The sequence below is a fragment of the Thunnus maccoyii genome, chromosome 2, assembly GCF_910596095.1.
Source record: "Thunnus maccoyii chromosome 2, fThuMac1.1, whole genome shotgun sequence".
Taxonomy (NCBI): Eukaryota; Metazoa; Chordata; class Actinopteri; order Scombriformes; family Scombridae; genus Thunnus; species Thunnus maccoyii.
Genome location: NC_056534.1, coordinates 15,009,768 through 15,032,731, shown reverse-complemented (window position 1 = coordinate 15,032,731; position 22,964 = coordinate 15,009,768). Strand labels below are relative to the sequence as shown.

The following is a 22,964-nucleotide window of genomic DNA, read 5'->3' as shown; positions in this document are numbered from 1 at the left end:
TAAAACGTCTGCTGTGAGGAAAGGCTGAAGAACAGAAACAGCAGCTGAAGTTAAACACTGGACGAACACAATACAATAGAAATTGGAATCTTGAATCTAGCCATTATTATCTTAATAAATCAAGATTAGTTCTTTATTTTAATGCATTTTTGGCTTTGAAAAGTTTCTCTGTTTTGACAGTGCTTTGTCTAATCACGTAGTATCTTAACCTCCTTTAATAGCTTGCTTCTGTCTTCCTAAAACTTATGACAAACCAGTGTATAATGGTCAAATTATGAGTACCACACTTACCTTTAAACTGGTTTCCTCTGTCCACAGGGCTAAAAAAGTAACTTTTCAAAAACAAAATAATGATAATAATAAACTTTATTTATATAGCACCTTTCATATCATAAAATGCAGCTCAAACTGCTTAGAGATAGAGAGATACAATAGAAATCAGTAACACAGGTATTAAAAACAGGAGACACAAGGAGCAAAATGTACAAATAAAAATCCTAAAGATACAGAAAAAAATAGGATAATACTAGTAATAAAAACAAGTTGATAATGGTAGAGACAATCTTAAGATATAAAAAGCAGAAAACAAGTATGAGAAATATAAAATAAATATCAAATAATAACAATGGTGTTAAAAAAGGTGGAATTCATTAAAAGCAAGATCATAAAAATATGTTTTGAGCTGTTTCTTACAACCATCAACAGAGGTTGCTTGTCTTATTTATGATGGGACTTTGTTCCAAACCTTTGGTGCATAATAACAGAAAACTGCTTCACCATACTGTTTGTAATTCATTTTTGGTATATTGAGCAAGCGGACACTAAACGACTTAAGGGAACAGTTTGGAACGTACTCAGATAAACAATCAGTAAAGTAAAAGAATTTTAAAATCATCCTCAACATTACAGGTAGCCGGTGTAATGATGCTAGAACTGGTGTGATACTCTTTTCCTTGTCTTCACTATCACTATTGAACAGCCTGTAGGATCACTGTGCTCCTCATCATGCCAATCCTGTAGATGCATTTCCTTTTTACTGTAAGATAAACTTAAAATTTAATGTACACTGTATTTGTATCTGCCCATGAGCTTTGGGGTGTGATGTAGTTGCTTGGCTACACCACACACAGCAAGTGTCGTCCTCTCCGGTGTTACATTTGGGATCCAGAACAGCTCATATCGTTCTTAATTTAAAGTAAAGCTGACAGAGTTCAGTGAGTGCTCATGGCTCATATTCACTGTTCACTGGAATGTAGCACAACCGCTGTGCTATTGACATCAGTGTTATTTGTTTGGCAAACAGTCTCCGCAAGATCAGATCTGATGTGTTTGTTTTATGACTAAATAAAAGCTGTGCTACGAGACTGTGAAGGCTTACACTGTAAATAGTTGCCGCCAGTCACGTTGAGGATTCTTGTCGGCTTTTTTGGAGGTGATGCCGTGGGCGCGTCCATCAGTTAGTACTCTCTGTCCCCGGCTCTGAGGCTGAAGAGGAGATCTGCTTAGGGATTGGCTTAAATACCTTTAGCCTGTGTGTTCACCTAACAAGCATTGCTCATATCGGTGTGTGTTGATGCTGGGAGTGTTGAGAATTAGCACACCCACCCTGGCTCACAGCTGACGTGCCAAATGACAGGTTGGAATAGATTTGTGTTTAATCCAAAGCAACGTCTGCCTTTTATACCGAGGCTTCACAACAAAAGTCCCTGAATCTGAGCTCTGGTCTATTTTTATCCTGTTAGTGATCACTGGAACATTATAGGTAGTCTAGACAATCATATGTTTGTTTGCTTTCTCAGTGATGACGCCCACTTCAAAACCAATCCAAAGATCCCAGGAATTGATCTCAACTCTGTCAGAATGCTATTTGAGACGCTCAGCAAACCAGCCTTCTCTGGACTTCTGGAGCAGGTATTGGCCAATAGTGTATTCATAAATTAATGTGTACAAGGAAGTGAAACGTCTCTGTTAACATCCAAACTCAACTTCCTGCATTCCAAGGACACGGACATGCAGTACGTTTTGGATGTTAACAGTGTTTTCCCCTCTGTTGTCTCACTTTTTTTAAATCTGATCTCAAGTGATAATAGAGAAAGATAACATTTGTGAATCCTTATGTAGTCTCAGTGTCCCCTACACGTACTCTTCCACTCACTCTCCGTCAGGAAACTTAATGATAATATCTTTAAAGCTGGTCGCCTGTGGTGACAATCCTATGGAAAATGATCCCCTGACTCCGCAGTTCTACGAAGCGTTTTAGCAGCTCTCAGCCTGCAGCTTTACTGTTTTGGTTCACGTTCACTGCTCTCAGCAGAGTTCTTTTCCTCCCGTACCAGACAGCTGTTTTCAGCAAAAAAAAAAGCTCTGATGAATTCCCAGTACTCTACCTACCCGACACCAAATGGCAGACAGACAAAGTTAGCGACTAGCTGGTGAACATATTTGAGCATTTGGTTGCTGAAGAGGCAGATATTTTTAAAACGAGAGCGACTATTTGGTTTACATTTGCCAGATGGGTAGAAACAAAACTCCTCTTCTTGCTCTGTTTGCTGGATGTGTAAATAAGTAACTTTTGCCAACACGTTCCCCATAACAACTTCATAAGGTGAAAACACTCTCACCAAGCACTTTATTATGAACACCTGTGCAATCTGATGAAATCCAATGCAACAACTCTGCCATCAATTCTACTTTTATGAAGCTTATACATTTTCAGTTTTTGTTGACATCGTCAGTAAGATGATAATTCTACTTTATGTTTATTATGTAGGTCATAGTGGGTGGTGGTGGTGTACTGGAGTCCTCATGTATGTTAGTGGATGGACAAAATATAATGAACATAAAGTAGAATTAACACCTTTCTCATGATGTCAACAAAAACTGAAAATGCATAAGCTTCGTAAATGTAGAATTTATGGCAGAGCTGTTGTATTGGATTACATTAGATTGCACAGGTGTTCCTAATAAAGTGCTCGATGAGTGTGTGTCAGTTACGTTGTGTGAACAACTTTCCAATGAATGCAGATTTAAAGCAACCGATTTATGATAGTCTCAGAAATCGAGACAAAAATGTCTTGGTCTCGCTTTAAGGAGGTGTGTATTACAAGTTGCTATGGAGAAAACATTTAATATCAAATCTAAATCACAAATCTCCAAACACAAAGTTATTTTGAGAGCCATTTGTATCAATCAAAACCATAGAATTTGATTTTAGGAGACAACATTTCCAAATACCTAAACTTATGAATCAGATTTAATACTGAGTGAAGATTCAAATCATCTCCCAGTTTGTGTTTTTGTCATCTTAATGAAGCAGTTAAAGGAGAAGCATCTGGGCTTTTATACATATCTAGCTTGTGGTTAAAAACATCCATGTCATAAGTGAATATTCAGCTTGTTTTGAAAGCACATCAAGTTCTGCCACAGCTACATGGCACAAACTGCAGGACTGAGTCATAATCTCTAACATTAGCTCAGTAATGTTAGGTTTAGGATTCATGTGCTCAATCCAACATGATTTATAATCTGTGTGTTGACTGAGGCCGCGTTCCAAACCACTAAAAGCTTCTCCCAAATTTTAGTGACCTGATATTTTTGACTGATATTTTTCTACAGCTGTCTACTTGAGCTAAGTTGTTTTGGAATTGGAAAATATCTCATAAATGTATACTTATGGTGCAGACACACAGACTCCGACGAGGACGCACCGGACCACTGAACGCTCCAACCGGCGGGCAACATGCTGCGAGTTGGGCGGTGCTCTGCCGTACACTAAATTAAAATAGGCAATGTAGTAACAGAATCTGGATTCATATTTGATCAGCACTGCAAAGTTTGATAGTTTGATCTGAGTTTCGTGAGCCGACCGTGTTGCGCTGGATGGACCTCAATTGCACAAAGTTGAGGTCGAGTGGTGATTATGCAAATTCAGATACGCGCCGTGCCGTATCCATGATGCACTGTGCGGCCGGGTTTCCTGCTCTCTGAGATCCGTCGACTTGATATCAGTCAACGGATCCAGTGTGTCTGCACCATTACACATCATAGTGCAGTAAATTTCAATTAAGTTAATCAATAATGACAAAATGTATATTGATTCTGATTCTGATATTGTTTCATTGAGCTGTTCTGTTATTCAGTCCTACGTCTCTTCGCTCTTTCTATGTCCAACCGTCTATTTAGGCCACCAAGAGTTTCGAGAGTCTGTTGATCCCCCAGCTGCCGCGCTCTCCTCCTGATGTCGAGGCCATGAGGATCTACCTCATCTTGTCTGAGTACCCGGCCCTGCAGGACTCCAAGAACTACATCCGCCTCACCATCCCCCTGGCAATGGCCATCCTTCGGCTAGACGCCAACCCCAGCAAAGTATTGGGTATCATATATGCATGCACACACTTCTTTTTTTTTTTTTTTTCTTTTTCAAATTACAATTGGTAGCTAATAACGGAGCATATCACGACATGTCACACCACACCATGTGGTGACGCCATGACACACACCATGACACCATGACAGACCACATCAGTCTTAATGACGACATCTACAGATTGTCAGTGTCCTCGTCCACATCCATGTCAACTATCCCCAGATAAAAACACACCACCAGACAAGAAAATGGTTCTAGAAACTGTAAGCTTATTGGTAATTAAATTTACATTTTAAACAAATATCTGTCAAATTTGGTTATTAGAGAGTTTAAAAAAACGACACATTACTGTTAAGAAATAAACTTTTCACTGGTCTCTGGTGAAAAACTACATAATGACAACATTGTTTCTAAATGCCCTCAAACGTATCTTTGGCACATCTGTACTGCAGTTTCTTGTTACTTATAGGTCAACATATACGCTGATTCCTTCATATCTTTGATAAGCTAATATTGATTGATAATATCGGACAGGTGATTAATCGGTTGGGCTCTACTTTGACTGATCTAATGTAAAATTTTCCTTAAGTATTTTGCAAGTTGTTGTAAATGACTTTTCCAAACACCTGCCGGCATTTAGCCTGGCTACATATCTTATTCTTTCACCAGACTCTGTCACATATGTACATGAGATATGACAGAATAAAACTCTGGTTTATAGACTAACAGGGTCCCTGTGGCGTTTTCTTGGAAACAAAGTTACATTTACAATGAGTGTTAATCACCAAAACACATTGTATGTATTCTCGAGGTCTAACTAAAGTGTTAAATGCATTTTCTTCGTTATAAAACATTTGCAAATCTGATTTTTTTTAAAAAGTACTTTAAACCCTGCAAAGTTAGTGTCCATGTTTACTATCTTACAGTCTGACGCCATGGGCAGGAAAATGTATGTGTCAACCGCATGCTTTCATGCAGGCATGTGCATCCTTGTGTGCATGCACAATGCAAACAAAATGGGAACCCATTCATAAAAAAACTGCCTCATATCGCTACTGGAGGTCAGAAACTCCACAGGGTACCTATAAGGCCAGTGGTGTGCTTGAAGCTAAGTAGTTTGTCCTTGTGTTGTCCACATTAACCAGCAGGGTAATTTGTACTGTACATACAAAAAATGAGAAACATACCTGCTGGTGTGTGAAGTGGGTGTGAATTGTTAGTTTTGGTAAATTGCAAAAATTGTTATACTCAACCCCCCCCCCCAATTTCAACGTCAGAAAGGTTTTGGCTGAAGGGGTTTCCGACGATGTTCACCAATCCAACAAGCGCTTCGTTACTTACACATTTGCACACTCACAATGGACGGTGCTTTTACACATTCATTGCCCATGTGTAGAAGCACCTGCTAATGAATACTAGAAGTAGATGCTATTGTGCACACAAACATATTTACAACTGGAGGCAGGTAGAACAACTTCTCACACAACTAATTCTATTACAATATTGCCAGTCATTTAATTTTACTTTATTCTTTGTCCCTGCAGATAACTGGTGGAGTTTAGTGGATTGCAGTGTGTTTACCAGAATGGTCGACATGTATAAGAGCATCGTTGTGTTCATGCTAATGGCTGGCAAGACCCTGCTCGTACCAGTGTTCTATGAGAACTATTTTCTCGCCACACTAAGGCTGCTGGAGAAACTCCACAAGGTATTTACAAAGGTCACCTGCTGCTCCTGTAAACAAGCCATGAATTCTGTATTGTTCCTCAGTACAATACGAGGAGGAAATGCTGTGTTGTTCCTGGTCAAATTGTTCTTGGTAGCTGTTGAGATGAACTGTACTTTGCCAGTTCCTGGAGTTGAGTCAGGTGTTTGTTCCATGTTACCAGGTCAACTTAAAGGCCCAACATGTGGAGTACAACCGCTTTTATATCCCTGACATCACCAGCCTGGTGGACATCCAGGAAGACTACCTCAAGTGGTTTCTGAGTAAAGCTGAAATTGTGAGTACTGAAATTCTCTGACTGTAGTTTGAAGTCTTTCATTACCTTGTTACTTGACGTCTGCTGATTCTGACCACACACACACACACACACACACACACGTGCGTGCGCGCTTAGAGCAGCATATTCAGGATTTAGCTGTGCTGCTTTTAGCTCATGTTATTCTCAGTGTCTGCAGAGATGGTGAGGAATTTTATTCATGGCTGCTTCTGTAAGGAGGGTGTGTCGCTGTTTGTTAGTCCTTGGTTTTCCCATGAGTGTCTAAGTTGACAGACATGCCTTTATGACTCACTGGACATGGAGGGGAAGAGAATTTTTAAACAATTTTAACTATTGTACACTTTGAATAATGTCAAATACACAAGTTAACCTGTTTTGCTTTCTCTCTCATTTTGTTTTCTAGAAAATGGGATCATCCCCTTCACAGGTACTTGAATTAACAATTGACCTCAAACATGTCAAAGTTAGATATTTGATTTGTTCCACCCTTTTATAACATTATTCTGTTTTTTCCCTGCAGAGTGACTTCCCCCCAGTGAACCTATGTGCCTATCCGTTCATACTGAACGCTCAAGCCAAGACAACCATGCTGCAAACTGATGCTGAACTGCAAATGCAGGTACGATGTGGGTTTAACTTGACGTAACCTCTTAACATCCACCAGGTCGCCGGCGACCTGCTTTAGACAGTTGTAAGCGGTTTAGCATCACGCAGTAATGACTAAAAGCAATTGGCACAATTTGGCCACTTGGAGACATTTTGGAGAGGTTTGGGGACACCAGTGACACCACCAAACTAAAAAGTTTCCGTAAGGTTACGCCTAGAGGTCTGGAATTATATACAGGTGTGGTTGACAAGATGTGGAAAGTATGTGGTGGTTTGCATAGTTCTGACATAAAGCATTTCCTAGTTATTGTTGTTCAAATATGACTCATTATAGACAAGGACCAAAAACACTTTTTTGAGCCTTATTTGAACTGATGTAGTTTTGGTTGTGTTTTAGCTACATGCTAATGTGCTAACAAGCACATCTCAAGAAACTAGAAGGTGTCACCTTTCAAATGAAGCCTAATACATGCATTTTGGCCTTACAGTTCTTCTGTTATAAGCTTTTTCATTTGGGTATGCCAAATAGATACAAAAAGGGTGGATGTTAAGAGGTACAACTTTTAAAACAAAACTTAAAACTCTATTTTTCAAACTTGTATGTACCTAGAAACTTTGATTGTATTTTATCCTCACCTACAGTATTAATTGTCATTTTATTTACTGTCAATTTTATGAAATTCAAATATTTTTCTTTGATATTTCTTTCTCTTTTTTATTTTATGTTTTTTTATTATTATTATTATTATCTTTGATAATGTGATTTGTTAAAATGTGATTTGTTAAAAATAGAGAATTTTATGTAATTCTTCTCATTGAATGACATCTTACTCTCTATTTGACTTTGACTAAAGCATCTCTCCTCTCTACATGCGACCGTAACCTAGATGGCAGTAAGCGGTGCAAACCTACACAATGTCTTCATGCTGCTCACACTGGAACCCCACCTTGCGAGGAATCCTTACCTGGTACTCCATGTGCGCAGGAACCATTTAGTAAGTGACACGCTACGAGAGCTCACCATGTACTCTGACGTGGACCTCAAGAAACCGCTCAAGGTGAGAACCAGGCGTAAGCTTTGTCTCCCACAGAGAAGTAACATTTTTTCCACAAACGTCTGCACTTTCTTGTCATCTCTCCTCTTATCTTTTATCTCTTCCCTGCCTCCAGGTGATATTTGACGGAGAGGAGGCTGTGGATGCAGGCGGAGTAACTAAAGAGTTCTTCCTGCTGCTGTTAAAGGAGCTGATGGATCCTGTGTATGGGATGTTCACTCATTACAAAGAGTCCAACCTGCTGTGGTTCTCAGACAAAGTAAGATATAGACACACAGATGAAGCAAAAAGATTCAGAAGACAGTTTTTCCATTTGCTAAACTTATTAAACCTACTTACCTACAATTTAACAGTAGATACGTTTATTTAAAGTGTAAAATCTCAGAAGTCTCAGTACACGTTACAAGAAGGTAGTTCACATTATAGATAAATAGATTCTAACACATTGAAACACATAAAACAAAATAAAAATAACAATTCAAGACAGAACAGAAACTAGTACTAAGGAAAGTAGAGCTTTTGCAAACAGTTTAAAGTGGGCCATATTATGAAAAACTCACTTTTTCAGTGCTTATGTGTTTTCAATGTATGTGTTTGGGTCACCCAGTCAGTTTGGTGTGGGCTGGCTTGCTCTGTACTCTTGTGATTCAACAAGCCAATCAGATTCGATGCCCTTTCTTATGTCACATGGGGTGAAGTTGGCTAAGCTAAGGGTGAAAAATTTGCGTGGGAAAGGGGTATAATATGGCCCCTTTAAGTATTTAACTGAAGGTGAGTGAAAATAAACAGGTTTTTAGTCTTGATTTAAAGGTCTCTGTAGTCTGAGTGTAGTAAATTATTCCACAGTAGTCAAGCTTGGTATGAAAATGCTTTGCAGCTGTTTATTAATATTTTAATAAAAAGTGAAAACTTGAAACAGATGAGCTTTTTGAAACCTTTTTATAACAGGAAGTGCAATCATATAAGTTGTTTCAAATTCTTGACCATGGAAACAGGAGTTTGACAAAATAAAATATCAACTCAATGTCCCTTTACTACCTTTTCCGGATCTTTCAGTCCCATCAGATGAAGTCTGCTCAGTTGTTGTTCAGTCATGTGATTAAGCGATTGTACAAAAGTGTATTAAACCTTAATGCGCCACCACAGAAAGGTAATTACTGCCATTTCATAAGAAAATGTGAAAATAAGTATTTTAAGTGAGTCTTGGTATCTAAAACCAACTGTAGCACATTTTTGTTAGTTTTAAAATGATAACATTAGAGTTTAAGCATTTTAATGTCAACTTGAAACAAAGTAGAGTCAAACAGTCACGAGAAAAGCTTCTCACAGCTGCATAAAATGAAATGCTGAGCATTTCCCTGTTGAGAAAAGCAGACATTTTTCTGCTAAACTGTCTTTGTTACACTCTTTTAAATTCCAAGGTAAGTTTGTCTGGTGAACTCCTCCTACGCTGTGAAAGCTCGGCAGTGACAAGACATCAGTCTGTTTTTGACATGAGAGAAAATGTGCCTGGAAGGTTTTTCTAAAGCTCAAAATGGATTTACCATCTGTTACTTAGAAGGCAGTTTAGAGTTTGGCGTCATTATTTCAGTAACTCAGATGACCTTTTGTTTGGAAGTTATTTAACATGCTTTGTTTTTTATACTTGATAGCAGTAAGCCTATAATGGATCTGCAGACTGGTTGCTTTGGCTTTTATTTGACCTGCTGCTGTGTTTTCCAAGAACAGCTGCGGTTTCTGGCGTTACACATAGTGATATGTCACTGGGAACATTCAAGTTTACAAAACACCACCCTCTATCAGGAGACGTGTCTTTGAACTTTGATAGAGATCCAACAATGAAACAGAAAAAAATTTCAGCTCCTTTTTCAATGACCATTTTGTCAGTCAAAGCAAGATCGAATCACTCCTTTTTTTTTCTCACTATTTATTTTCAACCCATATAAACACGAGTTGTAATAAAATAAATTGCAGGAGAATCTTAAATACCTACACCTCTTAAAATAGAGTTTGCCAAGGACAAAATGAGGGTCATATAAAAAAAAAAGTGCATTTATGTGTAATAATAATGAAACTTTATTAGTGGAAGGGGCTTGTTCACCACACCGACTTGTTTTGTATTAAATGTTTTATTAAAATGTTTCAGTTAACCAGCTGCTTTACTTTGTATAAATAGCAGCACAGCTAAAAGATGGTAGAATATTTACCATGAGTCTAATCTAGTAGGCTAAAAATGTTAAAACATGTGGGATTTTTTTCTGGTTAGTTTAATCAGAGCTCTAATGTTTTTGAGATGCTGGGTTTTGAGAGATCATCAGTTTCAAGGTTTCATGGTTTTATTGTCATTCCAACACATTGTAGATGTAAAGGAACAAAATTCACATTACTCAGATCCTGGTGTAATAAGATATAAAAAAACACACGTTAAAATCACTCAAAATATGGGAATAAATAACGGAAAATACCAAATAATAATAATAAAACACCAAAGTATAAATAAAGTATGAAAAGTACGAAGTAATAGCAGTTATGTTCAAACATGTCACTTTGTCGGAGAGACGGCAAGAAAGATAATCATTTTCTTGTCTTTGTCTCCAGTGTTTTGTGGAGCACAACTGGTTTCACCTGATCGGGATCATCTGTGGTCTGGCCATCTATAACTCCACAGTGGTGGATCTCCATTTCCCTCTGGCTCTCTATAAGAAGCTGCTGAGTGTGGTGCCCACGCTGGAGGACTTCATGGAGCTTTCGCCCACCGAGGCCAGGTAACTGTGGTGTTTTACCGTTTGCTGCACCTGTTTCAAGCAGTTTATCTTGACTGTGTTCATGTTCTTGGTAACTCTAGTGGTTCAAAGTGGGAACATGTTTAATAGGATTTTGTTTTATTCTTTTAAAGGGGACATATCATGCACATTTCCAGCTCCGTATTTATATTTTAGGGCTCTACTAGAATGTCTTTGCATGATATACAGTTAAAAAAAAAAAAAAGCTCCTGTCTCTTTAAGGCCCCCCCCCTTCCAATGAGCCCACTCTGTTTGGATTGGTCAGTTTCAGGAAGCTTGGGGGACATCCGGCTCAGGAGACTATGTAAACAAACAGTAGTAGTAAGATTTCACGTCTTTTTCTTGTTCTTTACTTGAAATGGAAACTTCTTAAATACATATGTACATGTTCAAGCCTGAATCTGATCCGAAACATGCGAGTGGACAACCCGAACAACCTGCAGAACAATCTTAGCAACAAAGTCTGTCGATCAGACGACCGTTTGTGAGCATGTGTGAACAATCTGACGTCATCATTAGGAGGAAGTAGATGTAACGTTGCAAACGAAGCCTGTAGCCCTGGGTTTTGACTTGCAGGAAGCATTTTTACAAACGTTCACCTCAAGTTTAGGAAGTTTGACCATGTTTAAAGGGCAGGTCCATTATTTATTTATTTTTTTTAGGTTTTTATATTATTCTGTAGCTTCCCAGTAGTGTTCCATATGTGTTCAAATGTGAAAACTCAAAATTTGGTGGAAGTACATGTGTTTTAGCGTTAAAATGTTATTTTCTGAAACCCTTCCAAAAACTTTGTCCCACATGACCTGACGCAGGTTTCTGCATGATGATGTTGCTACATATAAACTGATATAGACCACCTAGCCGTTCTAGACAGTAGCCACAGAGACGGACTGAGCACTCTGCTAAACGTGCTAACAGACACACACTCACTGTAGCTGCTACTCAAAGTTAAAAAAAATAAACTCTGAGCTCTCCTCACGCCAGTAAACGGCTCCGGATCAGAGCAAAATCCGGTGTGACTCGCGGGTGTTATTTGTCCTGGCTAAGGTGGTGGTGGGGGGGGTGGGCATCAGCACTCTAACCCACGTCACTACTTTTCACTAATGTCTGAGTGGGTGTTTCCATTTGAACATCCCGGAAAAGAGCGCAGATGGAGTTGGCTTTTAACAGACATCTGACATCATAACACTATAAAAAGAAAAACAGAAAATCAAAAAAAGGATGATACGTCCCCTTTAAAAAGCTATAACGCAGCAGAGCTCAAACACACATAAAAAAAATTCACTCTGCAAGTTTGTCATCAGGGCACAACAGTGTGTCACCCACTTACATAACCAGTCTGGTTTTTTTTTTTTAATACTTGTGAAAGTTATTGCCTCTGGGAAACGCCTTTTCATTGAATTTGGAGCAGGGTGGGTAAGCATTTCCTCAGCGTCTAATTGTCTCCAGTTGTAAACACAGAGAAGTGTTCGCACTATTGATTTTAAAGATTAGCCCTCTAAACAAGTCGGGCAGCTCAGCCTGTAGAGAAGCTCAACTTTGAGGGACACGATCCCGAAAAACTCTTAATGTGCTGCACTTTGATTTTGACTGTTGTTAAACTTTGAGCTGAACTCGGCACCGTGGTCACCTCGCACTGACAGAAGAAGAATATTAGATGAATATAGATGAACTAGCTTTAATCTGTGATAAAGATTCAGATTAATCTCATTTGTATTGTTAAGATTGATTTCTTTAGTTTTTTTTAATTACTGGAAAGTTATTTCAGTCTGTATTTTTGCAAGACAATGATATTTCACCCACTTACTTCACTAATTAGCATTTCCTCTGCCAGCTCTACTTGTCCTCTTTCCATGTTTCCTGTGTTTCTGGTTGGTAAATATCCAGCATGCTATTCGCAGGAAACATAACACAACACTCCCTGTGAGTCACTTTCCGTTATGAGCTCTTATTGTTAACACTTAGCCTCTGAACTAACAGACAGTTTTTGGGGGTTCCCTGTTTATTTGATCCATGGTGCTTCAGGACAGGCACAGCTGATCCCTGGCTTTTGTTCAAAATAACAGTGAAACAGGGATTTTAAACCTGAGATGGAAAGTGAATGCACGAAAATATCAAAAAGAGCAGCACTTGAAGACTGAGAGCGACTTATTAGTTTCTCATCTCAAATAGAACATCTGGCCTTTTGTTTGTTTTGTTTTTTTTACCACGCTTTTCCTCACTGTCATGATTTGTTAATAGTGTTTCTCCTTCTTGACATTAATTCCTTTGGTTTATTCTTCTGTAGGAGTCTACAACAACTTCTAGACTATGAAGGAGGTGATGTGGAGGAGACCTTTCTTCTCAACTTTGCTGTAAGTGTAACTTTTCAGCTTTTACCCTGATTTAAGCCAACAAATATAAACGAGATCGAAAATATGTTAAATTATGAGTAAACTCTCAACAACTTCTACACTTCACTCCTGCAAAAATCACTTATGACCACATGCACTTATGACCAAAATTAAATACACTTTAAAAGATTATGTGTATGTATATAAATGTATATGATAAAACTAAACGAAGACCTGTTAAACATTTAAAAGCAGTGGAACGATGCTGGTAAATGACGTAACAGATTGCACAGATGGCTACGACTGTTAAACCCTGATTCAATTCAGTGTAATTCAATTTTATTTATATAGCGCCAAATCATGACAAAAGTTATCTCAGGGCATTTTTCACACAGAGCAGGTCTAGACCGTACTCTTTAATTTACAGAGACCCAACATTCCCACATGAGCAAGCACTTGGCAACAGCGGAAAGGAAAAACTCCACTTTAACGGGAAGAAACCTCAAGCAGAACCGGGCTCTTGGTGGACGGCCATCTGTCTTTACCGGTTGGGTTGAGAGAGAAAGAGGGAGATGGAGAGGGAAGAGAGAGACACAGAGAAGCATAATAACAATAACGACGATAATAATAATAGAAATATGACTAGTAATAATAGATGGCAGCAAGAATGAAGGATTGCTTAAATCTTAAAGTTTTACTTTGCAACTTTGGCAACTATTTTGATTTGATTTGAAGTCATTTTTCATGCAAAGCTACCAAACATTTCCTGGTTCCAGCTTCTCATATGTGATGATTTGCTGTTTTCTTTGTCATTTATGACAGTAAATTGAATATCTGAAGGTTTTGGACTGTTCAGACAAACTGAAAAACTTCAAATTCACTCTTTTATAACATTTAATTCACTAAATGATTAACGGACTAACCAAGAAGATAAATGCTAGATAATAATTGTCGGTTGCAGCTGTAGACTCAACTCAAACGTCAGGTGTTTGAGTTGAATGAGGTCAATCTCAGATGTAAAACTGTGTCGTCACCTCAGATCACCAGGGAGAACTACGGGATGACAGAAGTCAAGGAGCTCATCCCCGGAGGAGAGCACATCAGCGTGGACAAAAACAACAGGTGAGACAAATCAAACACAGGATGTACTGTGTGTAATTTAAGCTGACATGTTAGATTCATCAGTTCTTCGTTTGAAATCACCTTGTTTTTGGCGCATTTTTAATGCTCCTTTTCTTTCTGTGAGCGATAAACAGATGACTGTGAAGGTTTTTTAAATATATTTTTCTCTGAACACGTAATAATATTCAGTGCCAAACAGCTGGCAGCTCGTGTCCCATTGTTCCACCTGAAGGTCATGGCACGTATTGAAAACATAAAAACAAATCAGCGGGTTTGTTTAGCGTCAGTCTACGTGTTTTTCTCCACCATCCCCACCTCGTTCCCTCAGCTCGTCCTTGCTCCGGTGCCGCTGATTGCACGAAGGAGTCCTCGGAGAGTTGTCGGGGCGGGCGGTGTCAACGTGTCTGGCTTCTGGTGTTGAACAGATGGCGAGTTGGCAGTGACCCAAGTCATGCCAGCAAAATCCCCTCAACACTCTGATATAAAAGTGGAATCGGGTGTTGTAGTGTAAAACAGAGCAACAAGGACGTCAGCTTTTCCACAACACACTAAAGGAGAGTTGATTTAGACTGAGGGAGGGTCAGTTTACCAGACAGCAGATGTACGTGTGCCGGTTTGTTATACAACGAAGGTGGCTCGATTTCCTGTGAAACAATATTTTTAAAGCATCTTTCTTCCTTTTGTTAATGCTTTTCCTGTTGAAATAGGAAGTTGTGGCGGTGTGAGAAACAGAAAGTCATCGCTTTTGTGTGGAAATCAAAATTTTGTTTTGTGGGAGAAGTTTAGAGGTGGGATTGTTAAAATATCTGTGATGTTTCTGTTTGATATTCTTTGGAGTTTTTAATTAATCAACTCCTCCTAGTTCATGATGGAGTCTCCAGTAAAATATCTGTTTGCCAGAAAGTAGAAATTAAAGGTGCAGTTTGTAGAATTTAGTGGCATCTCTTCAATTCAATTCAATTCAGTTTTATTTATATAGCGCCAAATCACAACAAAAGTCATCTCAGGGCACTTTTCACATTGAGCAGGTCTAGACCGCACTCTTTAATTTACAGAGTCCCAACAATTCCCCCAGGAGCAAGCACTTGGCAGCAGCGGTTCCTGTTAAAACTCCCCTTTAACAGGAAGAAACGTCAAGCAGAACCCGGCTCTAGGTGGGCGGCCATCTGCCTGGACCGGTCTAGTGGAACGGACTTGGTAGAAATACAATATTCATAATTATGTTTTAATTAGTGTATAATCACCTGAAACTAAGGTGTTTTCGTTACCTTAGAATGAGCCCTTTATATCTACACAGGGAGCGGGTCCTCTTCCACGTAGACCGCTATGTCGCACCGCCATGTTTCTACAGTAGCCCAGAACGGACAAACCAAACACAGACTCTAGAGAGGGCCTTTCGCATTTTTCCATGAGTTTCGCGGTCACCGTAGATTCCCCAACATGCTTGAAGGGGGGAGGGGGAGGAGTATTCAGTTGGTTGTAATCAGCAACCTCACCGCTAGATGGCGCTAAATCCTACATACTGGTCCTTTAAGAGATGTTGATTTAATTACAGGAAACATTTACATTATTGGAATTGATTTACACTAAATTAATTTTATTTTTATGCCGTAAAATTCAAATTCATGAAAAACGGGTGTGCAGAAGTGTATGCAGCCCTTCTGTCAGAGTTAATGTTAACATTTTGAAGCTACACATTTTTTCACACACGACAACAGTTTTATATGATGCTTATATTTACTATTTTTATGGCTGCATCCCTTTATCAAACAGAAATAATTTTGATGTTTGTTTCATCATTTTATGTACATTTTGCTGTAGTTCAGTTTAAAATATTCTCTATCTCTAGAATCTCTGGGATCTCTATTAGAATTTAAAACAAACTTTTTGCGGGTTTGATTACTGTGAAACTGGGCCACCTGTATTTGTAATGACGGACTCACAGGTGGATCCAGCAAAGCTGAAGAGATTATCAATTTAATCTACATAAGCAACGTCTGCAGTGAGATCTCACTTCAGCCTGAATGAAGAAGTCTTTGATGAACTCCTGCGAGCCTGACAGATCTCATCATCATTAAACTTTAAAGACTCTAAACAACAGTGTTTTTTTTTTTCCCCCCAGTAACACAGTCATCATAGACCTAACCAACACATACACACACACACACACACAAACACACACACACAGAGACACAATGAGGGAGGAAGCGAGTGTTTACAGTCACAATTTGAAGGCTGAATAGATTTTTTCCTTATAAGCCGATTCGTGAGGAAACCGCTGCTGTGCAGAACAAACGAATGATCTAAGTGTTTACTTTACCTGTGTATGTGTACGTGTGTGTGTGCGTGTGTTTCAGGAAAGAGTTTGTGGATGCCTACCTGCGCTACGTGTTCTCAGACTCGGCGAGCGAGCAGTACTCGGCCTTCTCCTCGGGCTTCCTGAAGGTGTGCGGAGGGGAGATCCTGTCTCTGTTCCAGCCCTCCGAGCTGATGGCCATGGTGGTCGGCAACAGCAACTACAACTGGGAGGAGATGGAGAAGGTCAGTATGTGGTTTAACAAAAACTGAAATGTGTTGGTTGCGTTAAAAACATGTCCCAACAGTTCTGACTCGGACATATTGACCATCTTGCAGCAGAAAACATCTCACTTCCTGTTTTTTTTTAAATCAGATTTGTCCTTCTTAGCTCAGTTTTTTTTTAAATTCTTATGGTCGGATCACAGTTCATGTAAATAGAAATTGATGTGACGAGTGACACGTCTGTACAGACCGAGGTGATGATGAGCACGTTTCACTGGACAGTGTGACTTTTACATCATCAACGCTCACAGTGCAGCAGACCAAACAGGGAGTACATTATATTACAACACAGTGGTGAACAGTGACACATGACATCATGAAGACTTACGCAGACTCTCACTGGGAAATTTTGTTCAGTAGCTGCAGTTTTTTTTCAGTTAAAGTTCCTGTGGTTCGTGCGGCTCAGCACAGTAACTGAAAGAGTGTGTAGTCTCTGTTTGTTTCTGTTCTGTCTGCAAATAATTCAGCCAGGAAATCTCACCAAGTTCCTCTTTTACAGCTGTGTCCTAACCAAGAAAACACCAAACACCACATAGAATATTAAAAAATGAGGCTACAAAACATTTAAAATAGACTAATAATGAATAAAATCAATATAAGAGGAGCAATAAACTGATGCTCAGTATATAAAAACTCTTTAAAAATGTAATGTTATAGATTAAAAATATCAAAAAACAGATAATAACACTGTTGATCATAATATATATTAATATTTTGACCAAATAGATCGTTTAGAAACACTATTTATATTGTAAGTAAACGTGTGATGTTGTTTCATGTTTGACTTGTGATATTAATTCTTGTGTGAGTTCCTGTTGTGCAGATTACAACATAGCATCAGCAGGGAAACATAGTGAGAATAAAAACTGGAGTCTTTTCAGAGATCGTAGCAAAAATGAGGAACTTTTATGATTTTTTTAATGATTTTATTTTTTTTTAAAGGTTAAAAACCTTCAGCTTTACTGTCATTATAGATTACAGGGTTGCAGAAGGAACTGCAGCCGACTCCACACTACACACACACACACACAGGAAATGTATAAACAAATATTTAAAAAAAAAGTTAAATTAGAATATAATAAAACTGTAAAACGGACAATAAAACAGAGCAAAGTATATAAAAGTGGCACTAAAGGAGGAAATAAAAAAGGAAAACTATGCAACAGAGGGGAAAACTCACAGCTGGACGCATGTCTGTGAGGAATTAGTTTTAATGATGAATGTTGTGTAAATGTTTCTGCCAGAGTGGAAATGGTTTAGTGACGATAAAACAGGCTTTTCATCGCCTCGTTTCTCTGTCTCTATGTCTCTCTCTCTCTCTCTCTGCAGAACGCCGTCTACAAAGGGGAATATTCAGCCACTCATCCAACAGTCCGATTGTTCTGGGAGGTTTTCCACGAGTTCCCTCTGGAAAAGAAGAAGCAGTTCTTATGTAAGCGTTTAATTGTCGCAGTGTTCGATCTGCAATGACGGTTTAATTGTCACGTTATCGCCCAAAGAGATGTTATAAATACTGTATATGTGCAGTTTGTTCCTGTGGAAAATTTTAAAGGAAGCAGCCTTGATATTTTTATTACTTATTATTATTTAACCGAGAAGTCTCTGGAGATACATGATCTCTTTTACAAGGGAGACGTGGCCAAAATTGCTGCTTAAAATACACAAAGTTACATAAAACACATTAATTTACAACAAACTTAAAACCCAAATAAAACAGAGTCTGAGAAATATGAGCGAGATAAAACATTACCACATTTTTTTTTATATGAAGGCAGCGTTTCCAGGTGAAGTATATCTTCTAAGGATACTGATGATTATCAATCTAGATGATCGGGTCTGAACGCTGTTAGAAACAGGAGAAAGAATTCAAAAGGTTGTTGCGTTCTTCACGTTCAACAACATTCATTGAAATCATGATGGTTGTTATGTTGCCCTGTCTTATGTAACACAGGTGTGTGATTGTTTGTGGGGTTTTTTTAAACATTCACACAGTTACACACATTCATACCTGGAAGACACACCTGTCTAAAATTAACAGTCAAGTCCCCAAATAAACATTGAAACAGGTTTTTCTTGCTGTAATCATTCCTCCTGCTCATACTGGCCGTTAAAAGATCCTTCATAATGCACTTAAGTGATGGGAGACAAATCAACAACCTCCTTCTGTGCAAAAATGTATTTAAAAGTTTATCTGAAGCTAATATGAAGCTTCAGCCTCCAAATCAGTCAAATCAAGTAGATAGCTGTCAACATTAGTCTTTTTAGTGTCAAAGTTCCTCTTTTTGTTACTAAACTTCCACTGCAGCTCAACAGGGAAACACAAAGAGGGAATTTGATGCTAAAATAATGTAAATGTGGCAGATATCCACTTGATATGACTAACTCTGACTACTGAAGCTTCATATAAGCTTCACATCAACTTTAAAATGAATTTTTGCACAAAATGACCGTGTGGATACTTGGGGTGTAACATACTCAAAATTCAGCTTTGAGTTTGCAGTTCGGTACGTTCCGGTACAGCAGGAAAAAAAAGGAAAGGAAGAGAATAATACATTACTTTGAAAAATGTAAACATCCTACAATGGCTCTTTGGCCAAAACTATTACTGAAACTGTTTAGTTGTGCTGCAGTGGAAGGAAAACAAACTCTCTGTTTCTTGTTAGGAGTCAGAACACCTGCTGACGGCTGTTTTATGTTGATTTATGGTCGTTCAGAACTGGTTCTTACGACATCAAATGTGTTTATAGTTGATCCGAACAGCTTCATTCAAAGGCGACCGTCACAGAGAAGAGGGGAGGGAGACGGGAAGACACAATATACAGAGATAATGGTGCATAATTTAATAATAATGACGTCAGCAACACTACATGAGCATGGGTTACCATGGTAACTTGGCTAAACTGGCGGGCATACACCCATGAGCGTCCTACATGGATGTATTAGTGGTGCGCTGCCAAAACGTTCCAGGTGGAACTCGCGCTCTAGAATTATTCTTCCACATGTCGGAGTAAGTGGATCATTAAACTATTTTATCAGTAATTGTTTGGATCAGGGAGCATAACAAACCAAACATCCTGTACCGAACAGTTCGAGACGAATACACAAACCGTTAAACCCCTGTTGGACACCATCACTTGCGTTGAATGTCTGTTGTTTCAAAACAGAATTGAAAAATTGCGAACCCGTCCTTTAATCCTTTATTAACCTTTCAAGAAGCTCAGAGGAACCAAATCATTTAATGAGTGTGCTTTTAACAGTCAGTAAAAAGTTGCACACCGATTACATTTTAGCAAAATGAACAGTTTAATAGTTTAGTTTATTCATTTATGTGACAGGAAGGATGCGTTTTCATCTGTAGTCCATGAGTACAGATGAAAGATAAAACATGAAAGAGCACAATATGATACAATACAAGACGAGCACTGGCATTATACTATGAAATAACTTGATATTATTTCATAATATTATTGTATGTTTAATGTTTACTGTTTCATAAGCCCTTTGTGGTTCATGTGAACGTGTTAATGCTGATCAGATTCATATTCAGGTTGTATCTGCTGGTTTAATTACCATTAATTATTGTAGTAATTCATCTTTTTTTCCCCACAAATGTGGCCTCATTATCAGACTGAATCATCATTTTGTTTCACTTCATTTGTTCTGGTTGAACAGCTGCAAAAGTCTGAGATGCGGGCGGCGGTTCAGATGTTTATAACCAGATTACAACAAAAACTCTGAGAGGAAACTCAGAGGATTTGAGATGAGCCGTTAGATCCATTTCACATTTTACGTAATGCTCCATTTGAGAAGTGTTATCAGCTTTAGTTGAACTAAATATAAAATGTAGTTTAAAGGATCAGTCTGGTGATTTTCTACATGTTTCTTACTGTCAACAAATCCCATAAAAGGACTAAAACCAACAGTGAATTGATCTCTACTAGTTAAGTATCGTCTGTGTAGTCAGAGCCTGATTTATCTTCTTCCTCTTTGTTTTCCAAAAACTATTAAAAACACATGAGTGAGTCACACTGTTGCACCGGCTGACATGTTCTTATATTACATTGAGCACCGTTAATCCCGCACACGCTGTCCTGAGGCCTGAAATACTCACTAGAGCACCAAATGTGTATTAATCCGCTGCAGAAAATAGTCCCCAACAAATTCACCATTTTGTCCTGTTTGAGTAACATTTGCTAAAAGCTTCAAACTTTTTTCGTCTAGTCTAGACTAATCGAGTGTGTTTGGGTTTTGGTCTGGTCTTGATGGGTCTATAATGAGGAAAAATACAGAAAAACACCAGATTTATCCTTTAAAGATCCCACCAGTTAATTTTTAGGGTATATAAATATACTTAGAATAATAATTTGTCTCTGATGTGTTTTTTTTTTCCATTTTTAAAATGTCACCTACAGTCAGTTTTCAGTGTTTGTGCACTGGAGGCTTCAAGTATCCACCTCACGCTCGTGTACGTTGCACACTGGACTACAATTGGCTCCAAACTAGTTGTGATGTTACAAATCGTGCTCATAGTCCCGCCTCTTCTGCGGATGAATCTGAAAACTTTCCAGTGTCAAACTGCACAAACATCAGTCGATAAGAAAAACACTTAAAATATACTTTAAATATATAGAAAGTACGAATATTTTCATGACACTCCAGTCACTGATTTGAACTCCGTGTGTCTCTCTTCCTGCAGTGTTCCTGACCGGCAGCGATCGTATCCCCATCCACGGCATGGAGAGCCTGCGTATCGTCATCCAGTCCACCACAGCGGAGGAGCACTACCTGCCGGTGGCCCACACCTGCTACAACCTGCTGGACATGCCACGCTACCAGACCAAAGACACCCTGCGCCGCCGCCTCACGCAGGCCGTGGAGCAGTACGAGGGCTTCAGCCTGGTCTGAGCGGCCGAGGAGATCTGCAGCAGTTTGAAACGCACTTTCCCAGCAATACAACCCCCCCTCCTCTCCTCTCCTCTCCTCCTCCGCCCCCCCCCCCCCCCCCCCCCCCCCCCGTGTGTCGGTGTCAGCAGAGAGTTTTGGGAGGAGGTCATCTCTCTTAAGACGCTCTCACAAGATTGTTCAGCATCTCGAATCTTAAAAAAAGGTCTATCGATGTAAACGCAGAGTATTATTGTTTTTATCGCTTTGGTTTCTCAACCTTTCGGGACCATCTGGAGGAGATTTGAAACGTTGATTTATTGATCAACAATGACACGTGACAACTGTCTAATTGCTGGAATCATGAGAATTTTGGGACCTAAAATTAAAGGCTGGAGAAGGTTGAGAAACTCTAGCTTTTTGATTTTTGTGTAGTTTTTTTTTTCTTTTGTTCTTTTTTTTTTGTTTTGTTTTTGCAAAGCTGTGTATTTTATATTTAACTCCTTAAATTCTATTTTTCACCTTTAAAGAATTATGTTATTATCTTGAGACGATATATCTGCTTTTTGTTATTTTTAATTTATTAAATAGATTATTTTTTGACAAAATAAAGATGTATGTGTGTATGTATATAGCACTTTGAATATAATCTTTTGCCCTCGACGTCGGGAGGAGGAGGAGTAGCTGCCACGCCGATCCTTTTAAATCTGGACACCAGCACGTCCTCTCTGCCTGATTTAAAGAAAACAAACAAACAAACAAACAAAAGGACAAACGAGGAGTATCAGAGCGAGCAGACGGGTGCAGGATGAAAACACGATGAATATTATTTGCAATCCCTCGTTTTGTTTTGTTGTTTTTTTTTTTTTAATTTAAGCTGTGGATCACAGAGCAGCTGACTTTGTCTCAAACCTGCATTCAACAGTGTTGCCTTCTACAGCAAAAACCCACAAACTAAACGGACACGAAAACTTTTTAATAGGTGATTTTTTTTGTTTTGTTTTTTGTTGGATGTCGTCTGTGTGCATGTTGTTGAGTGAAAGCAAAAAAAACCCTGATTGTCATTTAAAGCTAAATATACAAACATTAGAATTAATAATTGTAATTAGTTTGATATTGAAGTTGCAGATAAATAATTATCCAATAAAACACAATAAGTGCATATTCAGGGCAGATGTCAACATCTGTCACTTGTTCCAAAACCTGCTGCTCTTATTTATTCCTACAGTCAAACC

At 38.7% G+C, this 22,964-nt stretch overlaps 1 protein-coding gene across 3 annotated transcripts in view; it reads left to right on the top strand.

The window, feature by feature from the left end:
- Nucleotides 1–21,838, top strand: part of herc3 (HECT and RLD domain containing E3 ubiquitin protein ligase 3) — a 32,168-nt gene extending 10,330 nt beyond the window's left edge. The window contains exons 12-25 of one of the 3 annotated variants that reach the window (XM_042390407.1): nucleotides 1,800–1,911; nucleotides 4,183–4,372; nucleotides 5,911–6,074; nucleotides 6,256–6,369; nucleotides 6,773–6,796; nucleotides 6,890–6,988; nucleotides 7,863–8,033; nucleotides 8,146–8,289; nucleotides 10,629–10,795; nucleotides 13,101–13,167; nucleotides 14,186–14,268; nucleotides 16,626–16,809; nucleotides 18,178–18,280; nucleotides 21,545–21,838. In XM_042390407.1, coding sequence (XP_042246341.1) covers nucleotides 1,800–1,911; nucleotides 4,183–4,372; nucleotides 5,911–6,074; nucleotides 6,256–6,369; nucleotides 6,773–6,796; nucleotides 6,890–6,988; nucleotides 7,863–8,033; nucleotides 8,146–8,289; nucleotides 10,629–10,795; nucleotides 13,101–13,167; nucleotides 14,186–14,268; nucleotides 16,626–16,809; nucleotides 18,178–18,280; nucleotides 21,545–21,753 — 1,831 coding nt within the window. In that variant the 3' untranslated portion in view covers nucleotides 21,754–21,838. Of the gene's footprint in view, nucleotides 1–1,799; nucleotides 1,912–4,182; nucleotides 4,373–5,910; nucleotides 6,075–6,255; nucleotides 6,370–6,772; nucleotides 6,797–6,889; nucleotides 6,989–7,862; nucleotides 8,034–8,145; nucleotides 8,290–10,628; nucleotides 10,796–13,100; nucleotides 13,168–13,573; nucleotides 13,920–14,185; nucleotides 14,269–16,625; nucleotides 16,810–18,177; nucleotides 18,281–21,544 lie in introns of those variants that run through there. The other 2 variants (XM_042390416.1, XM_042390422.1) reach the window with 2 other exon arrangements.
- Nucleotides 21,839–22,964: the final 1,126 nt, after the last annotated feature.